General features: G+C 36.6%; 1 protein-coding gene across 7 annotated transcripts; it reads left to right on the forward strand.

The window, feature by feature from the left end:
* On the forward strand, nucleotides 1-10799 carry LOC109721384 (probable glucuronoxylan glucuronosyltransferase F8H). 7 transcript variants are annotated; one of them, XM_020248975.1, is made up of 16 exons: nucleotides 1-111; nucleotides 195-246; nucleotides 468-979; nucleotides 1369-1462; nucleotides 3173-3359; nucleotides 3451-3709; nucleotides 5137-5352; nucleotides 5436-5522; nucleotides 5600-5734; nucleotides 5867-5986; nucleotides 6080-6327; nucleotides 6730-6810; nucleotides 6909-7182; nucleotides 7364-7462; nucleotides 7548-7736; nucleotides 10115-10799. In XM_020248975.1, exons 3-16 carry the CDS (start codon nucleotides 626-628, stop codon nucleotides 10211-10213), a joined length of 2442 nt encoding a protein of 813 aa, XP_020104564.1. In that variant the 5' UTR covers nucleotides 1-111; nucleotides 195-246; nucleotides 468-625; the 3' UTR covers nucleotides 10214-10799. The 7 variants fall into 7 exon arrangements, with proteins under 7 accessions (XP_020104564.1, XP_020104563.1, XP_020104567.1 ...); XM_020248974.1 differs by having other exon boundaries at nucleotides 195-979; XM_020248978.1 differs by having other exon boundaries at nucleotides 195-979; nucleotides 6909-7140.

An 11063-nucleotide genomic window follows, 5' to 3' on the forward strand; every position in this document is an offset into this window, starting at 1 on the left:
TCCGAACATCTTCACCGCCACCTTTTTCCCATTCCCTCTCAGATTCGCCGCCGCAAAAGATCCACCGAAATCAACTCGGGTTCCAAATCCTTCTCAATTTTATACTCAGAGGTTGGTTTTTTAATTTTGCGTCTTTAATCATCTGTTTGACATCAAATATCGTTCAAAAGTTGATTCCTTTTCTGATGATTCAGGCAAAGCGATTCCGAATCATATCCAGATGGGCTTTTTTGAGTAAAAGAATAGGTCGTCCTTTTTTTTTTTTCTTTTTTTGGTTTTTAATTCGTACTAGTTGCCATATATCATGGCTTTGGAGATTTTCTGAGTTGAAATTTCGTGCAAAGTCGACTCCTTTTCCGACTATTCAGCCTAATTTGGCCGTTCGGAATCATACGCAGTTAGGGTTTTGAGCAAAATTGGGTTTGAGGATTTACCCTCGGGATGATATCGATCATTTTGATTCTCAGGTCGTTGGCATTAGTGATTTGTTTGAGCTCAAAGTTGTCTCCTTTTCCGACGATTTAGCAACGGGTTTCAAGTAAAAATTTAGGTTTTTGCGGTTTAATCTTGGGATGCTACCAATGCATGATCTCTAGGTTTCCCTAATCTGGATTCTTGAGGAGTAATGTTGTCGTTCAAACCGCCGAGATGCTCGTGGTCTTTGGCGTTGACCGTTGGCTCTCTGGTGGCGTTGGTTTCGGCCGTTCATGTGTTCTTCACCCCTTTGTTCCCTTCTTCCTCTTCTTCCCTCCAGTTCTTTCGTGGTGGTTGGGGCAAACCTTGCTCGCCGGTGAATGGATCGTCGGGTTGCAAAATCGAGCGGTTGGATGGTGATTCGCTGTTGGGCCCAGATCTCGAGGCTCAGTTTCCAGCCGATTCTTATGGTGCAGTGATTTACCGTGGTGCTCCATGGAAGGCTGAGATCGGAAGGTGGCTTTCTGGTTGTGATGCAGTCTCAGCTGCCATTGATGTTGTTGAGGTATAAAAACAGTTGATCATATTGAATTGTTGCGATTACTGATTAAACAATGGTTGTTTGGATACTTTGTGGTTGAATACGGATTGCATTTAAGGCCCTGTTTAGATGCTAGAATAACTTATGCGACATATGGCATATCTCTTCTCCCGTACTCAAGGATCATATTTTAGTTGGTTTGACACAAGGCATTTAACAATGTCGAAAAATAAGTGAAGAGGATTGCAACTTGTTCCGGCACGCCAGAAACACCCTGGGAACATGAATTATCCCCTTCATAACTTGTTTGGGCACCCAAGAAGGTCCAAAAGTTGGAAGAGATGCAATCACTTAGTTTATGGTTCGCACATAACGATGTATAGCCTGTTATGGACTTTCTCCTTCCTGCGCAGAACATAGGTGACAAGAGCTGCGTGAACAATTGCAGCAGACAGGGTGTGTGCAATCAGGAATTGGGAGAATGCAGGTGCTTTCATGGATATGCTGGTTAGTGAATTTTCTTCAATTTGCATTTCCATTTAAGCTTTATGAAAAAGTATAGGTCAATAATAAATAACGACATTTAGAAGTAGTGAATTCAAGAATTCAGTAGTAAGTCATAGCTGTTACATTCTTTATGGCATCATGCTGAAGGATCAAGTTTGAAGTAATGGTCATTTAATGCCACTTTTATTCTAATCTTCATTTTGTCCTTGTTCCAACAAATGATCACGCAAATGTAACTTGTCTATGATCTAGCGGTAATCTTACTTACACAAGGAAGTTTCTTAAATGAACATTAGGCGACAATGATTGATAGTACATAAGTAAGCAACCAATTAGATTGCTCCTTTTTGGTTAATGTAAGAGTGAAACATTTTACCTGAGGAGGAACAATGGCAATTGTACTGGTTCATACTAGTTCATTCTAGACATGCAGAGTAATTGACATCATAAGAATTGTAATGTAGAGTTGGAGATATTTGCTAAAGGCTGTAGGCAAGAGAACGCTGCAATAAACAACTTATAGATGGCCATAAAATAGTGTGACAGTATACGTGCTTGCTTTCTTACCTGTGATTCTGTGGTCTTTTTGTACTAAAGACGTACTTTCCTGATTGTATCATTCTACGATTTGATTCTTACGAAATGTAAGATGACAATTGACTTGTATATGATCGATTTCACTATATCTGACAAAAGAATGCACAGATACTGTTTATAGGGTAGATCTGAAGGTCGCAAGCTTTTGTCAACAGAATGTGCTGAAGCAAGAGTTAGCAAGTTTACTATTACCTAGAAGTTTTGAGTTAATGAAGGGAGCTGCTATTTCAAGCTTCTGCTACCAAAAAATTGACCATTTGACGAGTTATTGAATATAATCTTTTGAACTTTTAGGTTGGCCGGCACCAGTTTAGAGGCAGAGTGGTTTGAAGCAAGCAGTCCGCAGCAACTCTTTTTCTTAGTTCTAGTCTAGTTTCTTTTGATTGGATGTTCCCCTTCTCTATGTTTCTCTTCTTCTTTCATTTGTTAATTGTGGTGACAGATACTTAACTCCTTCAACACCTGAAAACTATTAACTTCCAAAAGTGAAAAGTTGATTCAGACTACTGTCCAATTGATGATTGATTCTGATTTATGCAAAATCCATAGAGAAGCCTGCAGAAAATTCATGTTCGGACATTGGAGGCCTCTTACCCGCATCAATATGCCCTAAAAATGAACGAATTATGAGGCTCTAGGTAGTAGTTTATATGATCGGCTTCAAATTTGAATATCCACCCATGTTCAATGTTATCCAAAACCTGAAACAACTGACTGTCATAAAATTTTGAGGTTTCTAGAGAACAAATGTTCGCTAAATCTTTTGTTAGACTAGCACATCTGTTCATATTGTATATTCAACTCATAATAAAAAGATCTCCAAATTAAATTATACGAACTCATAGGTAGAATAACCTTTTTGCCTCATAATATATGATGTCTTTTTTCTTTTCTTTTTTTTTCAAGTGGTATGCCTTTTTCAACCATAAAATGTAAAGTGGATGCATCTTCATACAGAGTTTCCACTTTCCAATCCAATATTTTGTTTTTCCTTGTAGTTCTCTCCATATGCTCAAATTGTAAACCACTTGTTCCTAGAATCTCTACTAGCAATTATCTCTATTGAGCCAACTAACCCTAATGAAAAATGCTAATATTAATTCTTGGAGATAGGGAAAGGATGTGAGGAAGTGTTGCAGTTGGGCTGTAATCTTCCACTGTCTCCAGAGCAGCCATTTGGGCCATGGGTAGTTTCAATATGCCCGGCCTATTGTGACACAACTAGAGCAATGTGTTTTTGTGGGCAAGGAACGAAGTATCCAAACCGTCCTGTAGCAGAGGCTTGTGGATTCAAAATAATGTAAACCTGGTTTATATTAACTTGTTTTATTTATTTTTCAGCGATTAACTTTTTTGTTTGCTACTAATTTTCTTTAATTTATCTGCTTCAGCCCACCCTCTGAACCTGGTGGCCCTAAACTAACTGACTGGACAAAAGCTGATTTTGAAAATATTTTCACAACCAATGGTAGTTTGCCTGGTTGGTGCAATGTAGATCCCCAGGATGCATATTCTGCCAAAGTGAAATTTAAAGACGAATGTGATTGTAAGTATGATGGTTTATGGGGGCAGTTTTGTGAGATACCCTCAGTATGCAGCTGTCTTAACCAGTGCTCTGGGAATGGACATTGCCGTGGTGGGTTTTGTCAGGTATGTGGCAGGTGCTTCCTTTTGCATTTTATGTCAAATGAGAAGCCAAGAATCAAAGATAGTTGCTTATGCTGTGTATCCTTCTCATCAGATAACAGTACAGGTGTCACAATCAAGTCGAAAGGCATTTCTGACTGTTATGTTTCATCATCATTCATTTCACTCTCTATGTTTGCAGATTGAAGTTCGATGTGCCATATTTGTTCCGGCAATTTTGTCGTACGTGTAGTGTTCTAGTAAATGGTACATAGATTTGTATATATGAGCTCTTTTATTGAAGTGATCTTGACTGCACCAGATTAACTGATTCTATAGGGCCTAGGCTTCATATTGTGACTGCTTTGACAACCATGCTTTGTATAGTCGTGCATATATCAATAGATATAAGTGGAAAGTATGTATGAATGTACTCAGTTCTTGGGCATCAAATTCTATACATAGAAGTATAGGTTTTTGGTTACTTACAGTTTCATGGTTAAATTATAGTGTTTATCGCATTGGAAACTTAGGTGTTATGTTAGTTTATGCTACTTAATTGCAGTACAATAAACTTGAGTGGTTCTTAGCTCTTCATTGTTCTTTATATATATTTTTTCCTTGTTGATTCTTCAATTTGTTTTTTTAGCTAAACTACATAAATCTGCTCTGCACTTTCGGTGATGGCTCAATCACTCCCCTGCATTGTAAATTGCATCAATTTCCAGCTTGGACTTTGCCACTGTCTCAAATAAGTCCAAAAAATTGGGAGGATTGTTGAATTCAGCTGTAACAATTTATGGAAATAAGTTTACAAATGAAGTTAGATATAATGGAGTAAAATCACATAAATTGGATACACTTGTTCGATAAACTATCAATTTTGATAGTTTTAGCAAAGTAGGTGATCTCTTTTTTCTAATTTTTGATCTGTTAAGTTTCAAATTAGGTAGAAGTTGAGACATTGATACGCCAACTCATTTCGTGAAGTTGTGCAATGGGATTCTACAATTATCCCAGCTTTTGGACCTAGATAGTGGTGAAGTGCAGGGTGGGAATTGACAATTTGAGACAGGGCATATAGTGTAAGGAGTTCTTTTAATTTCTTTCTTATTTTTAACAGTCTTTTTTTTTTTCTTACATATACTTAAATTGATTATTTCCAAAATGTTTTAGTCAGATCTTACCTTGACCACAAACACACATGCCTTCCAAATGGGCACTATGTGATATTTTAGTTGTTTGTGTAATTGCTAGAACAATACTATTGTAACGTGTAAGTTTGCCATTAGTTTTTTATATTTATTGAAAATTCTCCAGCCTAGTTATGGTTGTTTTCTCAAATGTCAAGTAATCAGGCCATTTTTCTAGTATATTGCTTTGTGTGAGATGTAAATTTGTTTTAGCCCATGTCATTACATGCTAAATGATGTATCTTTATTTCTTTCTAGTGTAATAGTGGGTATTATGGGATAGACTGCAGCATTCCATCAGCAACATCACCCATACAAGAATGGCCTGCATGGCTTCGACCATCAAAAGTTGATATACCGGATATAACAAATTCGGCTGGTGGGTTTATGAATATGAAAGCTGTTGTTAAAAAAAGAAGACCACTCATTTATGTTTATGATCTACCACCAGAATTCAACAGTCACCTTCTAGAAGTAAGATTTTGGACATGGGTTCTTTTATTTGTTGGAGGCATATTGGTACAGATTATGACATTTCAATGGCTTGGCTTTTGTAGGGCCGACATTTCAAGTTCCAATGTGTAAACAGAATATACACCGAAAACAACAGAACCTTTTGGACTGATCAGTTATATGGCGCACAGGTGCTACTGGTTTGAGCAGAGTAAATGCGATTTAACTTTAGGAAATTGTCAATTTCATCTTCTTGTCTATTTTGTAGACGGCACTCTATGAGAGCATTTTGGCTAGTCCTCACCGAACATTAAATGGTGAGGAAGCTGATTTTTTTTATGTACCTGTACTTGATTCATGCATAATAACAAGAGCAGACGACGCACCACACCTTTCCATGCGGGTATATGATTAATTCCCTACAATATGCTTCCTTTTATAAGTTTTTTCTTACAGACAACTGCATCCTTTCTGGTTCTTTAAATGTTTAGTTGAATTAATGGTGTGACAATGAAAAAAATTCTCTGTCTCTAAGACTCAGGAACACATGGGTCTGAGGAGCTTTTTCACTCTAAATTTCTACAAGAAGGTTTATGATCATATAGTTGAGCAGCATCCGTACTGGAACCGTTCTTCTGGAAGAGACCATATATGGGTGGGTATTGTACAGATGTTATGTATATAGAGCGAGTACAGTTTTATTTCTTCAAATAGATGTTCTAATAATCATTCTTTAATTTTAAGTCAGTTCTTTTCATGGGATGAAGGTGCCTGCTATGCTCCTAAAGAAATTTGGAACAGCACGATGCTAGTTCATTGGGGAAACACAAACACAAAACATAAGCACTCAACAACAGCTTATTGGGCTGATATCTGGGATCAGATTCCTTTAGATAAAAGAGGCGATCATCCTTGCTTTGACCCTGAGAAGGATATCGTGCTTCCAGCGTGGAAAAGGCCTGATCCAGGTGCCATATGGTTAAAACTGTGGGCAAGGTACTGTAGAAAGGATTTTCTGTCTAGCTGTCTTTTAGAAATATTTACATATATACCATTGCAAAATTTTGTACTTACACCTATATTCCTGCAGAATGTAAATTCTTGTATGTTCCCTCCAAAAGTTCTTTCAATGCGTGTATATTCTTGTAGTATCCAAAACGTCCCTCAAATTTTTTCTGATAATAAATTGAATTCTCCCCAGTTGACGACTACCAAACTAGATAAGATATTTATTTATTTATTTATTTATTTATTTATTTTTGTAAGAAACTGCACTTTTGAGCAGGATGTATGTTAAATTTTGATTTTTTTTAGAGGCATTTATATCTGACTAGATTATTTGGCCAGGATGTTGATGTAAAAGCCCCTAATATTGTATTGGTTGGTAAATATTTACAGGCCCCGTAAGGAGCGTACAACACTCTTCTATTTCAATGGTAATTTAGGACCTGCCTATGAAAATGGTCGGCCAGAAGAAACGTATGTATCTCCCTTTACTTGAGCACAAAAATTATTACCATGCAATTCATGTGAGAAGTAATCTTGATATCTGTTTCCTTCTATCAAAATCATGGCAGGTATAGTATGGGTATAAGGCAGAGACTAGCCAAAGAATTTGGTTCCACACCTAATAAGAAGGGAGAGCTTGGGAAACAGCATACTCCCAATGTCACAGTGACTCCATTAAGATCCTCTAGGTATTATGAGGAAATTGCTAGCTCTCTTTTTTGTGGGGTTTTGCCTGGGGATGGTTGGAGTGGCCGCATGGAAGACAGTATTCTTCAAGGGTGTATTCCTGTGATAATTCAGGTACAGAAAGCTTTCCTTGTTTCTGCGCTGTCTTCAACTGAGGTACATAATACATGGGAAAGGATATAGAATTCATTACATCAATATTTTTGAGATTTATAATGAGGTTTAGTTTCTATAAGTGTGAGGTTGCCGAGCACTCGTGGTTGTCCTCATTGTTTTACTTCTTGACTTCTTGTAAATAAAATAATCAATTTATCCTTCTTTTTCGCCTTGGTTGTAGGATGGGATTTTCCTTCCATATGAGAATGTGCTCAACTACAAGAGTTTTGCTGTTCGAATACAAGAAGATGATATTCCAAACTTAGTCAAAATACTTCGGGTATCATTGACATCATTTCTCTATGCTTGTGGCTTCTAACTACAAAGGCACTTTGTGTATCATGGTTACTGTGTTGTCTACTCAGGCGATTAACGAAACAGAAATAGAGTTCATGTTGGCAAATGTACGCGGGATCTGGCAGAGGTTCTTATACCGTGACTCCATTTTACTTGAGGCTGAGAGGCAGAAGAAAGTGTTTTCTAAGGAGGATGATTGGTCCGTGGAGTTATCAAAGCTGGGAAAAGAAGATGATGTCTTTTCCACGTTCATACAGGTACCATGTTTATTATTTTTGTAGCAAAGCTTGGAAAAATCTGTATAGATCTAAACTTGAGTAAATATTACAGAACAAATGAATAGAGTGAATTAATAGGAGGAACAAATGTTAAACTCATGATTATTTTGGGGGTTTCACCAAATATTAGACTCTTAATGATCTTGGTGTTTTCACTAATAAATGAGTGGCACACTTGTTGATAACCTTGGGTCTTTCAACCAACAAACTAGTGTGGTACCTGTTCATATTTTGTGACTATGATAATTATGCCTTTTGTCATTAAGTGAAGAACACTCAGATGTTCTAATACTTCTTTTAGATGGTTACCCGGGATCCTGTTATTGATGCATCTAGTAGGTATGGTGATTTCAATTTTCAGGTGTGAGAGAGTAGTGTTATGCAGTGAGAGCAACTTTTGTGATTGATAGAGTAGTGGTTGAAGAAAGGTTGAGGCCCTTCAAATTGTCTGATGAAGATCATACTAGTGATGAAGTTAGAGATGGCAAATCTCTGTGAAGTTTTGAGTTGGTTAAGTATATTTCTTTATGTAAGAAAAAAGATGACAACAGAAAAGTTGAAGAGGTGAAATTGTCTATACAATAGAAAAGTTCAAGAGGTGAAATTGTTTATACAATAGTAGTTAATTGACCTACCAAAGTTTTTGAGGATTACAAACAAGCAAATATATTGAACCTTACAGCACAACCATAATTTGTTAGAAAGTACGTCTGTATCTTTTCAGACTGTACATAAGGTAGTCGTGATATACATGTCTACATAACTCTCTTATGTGTATATAAATGTAATGACACGACCAAAATGCTTAAGCTCAGTTATTATTATTAGGGTGCGTAGCCTCTTATATTCACAATCAGAACCCCTTTTCTATCCGATGTGGAAGTATCTGAGGCACTACAGACTCCCACCGTTGAGACCCTGACGTTCTCGGTAGGCCGAAGCCCAATCACACATATATATAGATTAGAATTACCGGACAATGCGAGACTTTAGAGGTGGCTTCTGTGGGTTCAAGAGGTAGCCCATGGTATAGCACTTTGTCCCATATAGCGCTTAGCTCTAACAACCGGCTGGTATTCGGCTCTAATGCCAACTGTAACGATCCAGCCCGCTAGCACTAATAACTCGTTGGGTCCAAACTACCGGTCTAAAATGCTTATGTCTAGTTATTATTATTATAGTGTGTAGACTCTTATATTTTCAGTTAGAACCTCCTTTCCATCCGATGTGAGACTATTTAGGCTGTTACATATAAGGAGGTTGCTAAGGTAGTCGTCATGTGCTGCTATTATTCGTCTTTAACTGATAAATCAGATTGGCTATGAAATCCGCATTAAGAATCGTGAAGAATGTTAGATCTAGTACTATTTGTACTTTAGTAAAACTAAGATATCAATCAACACTTAATCAACACTTAATACTTGAGTTACTGCTGCTACTTTTATGGATCAAATGTTAAAGAAGGGCGATTAGCGATGATACTGCAGAAGAGATTGAGAAGAACATTCAAATTGGAGAAATGAATATGTTGTTTAAATCGTGAAAGAGATTATGGGGTCCACAATTCTCTATGCAAGCAAAATTTCTAGAATATGTGTCTACAATGTCGGAGAAGCGTGTTGGACAAATGAGAGGCTTATTTTGCTCTCAAGTAGTTAGTAGCAGCAAGTGGAAATTCTGTTGCATGACCTTCAATTCCATTGAAGTGAAAGATGCCACGAGGAAAAGAGAAAGACCAAAAGGCTGAAGATTACACACAGAATTGCTGCATCATGAGAGTCGTGTTACTGACAACTGTAAGGGCTTTCAATAAGTATGTTCTTACCATCCTTTTCTGCCTACGGGAGATAAATCCTCACCATCCCTGTCCCAGCAGGTTTCCATTCTTGCTATGATCCATCCTTCCAGATGTACATTTGATCACAAAGAACCTTTTAAAGTGTTATTTTTAGTTGAAATTTTACTTTGATTAAGCTTGCCTTGAGTTCAAAGTTGTTAATATTTGAAGCCATTCATCAAAGTCACTAACATATTGTTTAATGCAGATTGAAGCATAGAAAGAAAACATCATACAGTGACCCATACCATACGATAGTACTAAATATCTGTAACTAAGTTGATTATATTTACCAATTCTTCTCTACCCCTTAACTCAGGGGCAAAATTAACCCATCCTAGCGCCGTAAGGAAAACCTACATTTTAGTAGTTGATATCGCAGATTATGTTGTTGCTTATTTTATTCAGAAGCATAGAAAGTTTCATATCAGGTGAAATTTAATCTACACTCGGAATGTGCGCTATGCTGATTTTCTCAATTGGTAAATTATGATCTAATTAACAACTCTGCTCTTAACAGGTATTGCATTATAAATTGCATAATGACTCTTGGAGGCGACATTTCTCTCGACAGAAAAAGGATTCTGGGCTGCCAAAGGCTTGCTTCAGAACCAATTGATGCACAGATGAGGAGTTTTTGCAGGGTGATTTTATGTGCGATATGGGAAAAAAATGTATGGAGACCCCCTAAACTATATTTCGTTATCGAATGGCCCCCTTAACTTCATTTTTCTTGATTGACACTCCCTTTAACTTTTGATTTTTTGGAATTGAGTGATTTTAGTCAAAATAATTTGGAATTTTATCAAATTCACTGAAGATTGCACCACATTTAATGGTTTTAATAAACTTTGTAGCAAATAACATTGGAATATTAACAAATTTTTTTGAAATTAACAAATCGGAATAGTTCAAATAAAAAATAAACTTACAAGTGAAAGATGTTTGCATGAAAAAGAAGTATTGAGGGGCGTAGTTTAGAATGACTTATAGTTGAGGGGGTCACAGTACCTAAAATTTGTTGCCCAGCTAAGGCGATGGGAAAACAGAGAACAGTTTTTTTTATTTTTTTTTTTTGGGTCCATATTTGAGAGATTAATTTTCTTTTTCGTTTTTTTTTGTTTTATTTCTGTAGAATTTAGCATTCTTTGGTGATTGTTATAAATATGTTTATATTTAGTGAGACGCTTGCTGTTTATGTGTTTTTTACTGCTTTGTAAACATATCGATTCTGTTCAAATAATAATGCTATCATAAGATTGGAGTAAGACCAATCTGATCAAATTGCTAAAAATGTACGGATAACCCATCGGATATAGAAGACAAAAATAGAAAAATAGAGGGCTCATAATAATAATTTCAAACAACTCTACGTATGAATTTAATAGGCTCAAGTCTAGCAAAATTTCTACGTATGAATTTAATAGGCTCAAGTCTAGCAAAATTCTAACGACTTTTGAACTTTTTTT

This window comes from Ananas comosus, linkage group 15, assembly GCF_001540865.1.
Source record: "Ananas comosus cultivar F153 linkage group 15, ASM154086v1, whole genome shotgun sequence".
Taxonomy (NCBI): Eukaryota; Viridiplantae; Streptophyta; class Magnoliopsida; order Poales; family Bromeliaceae; genus Ananas; species Ananas comosus.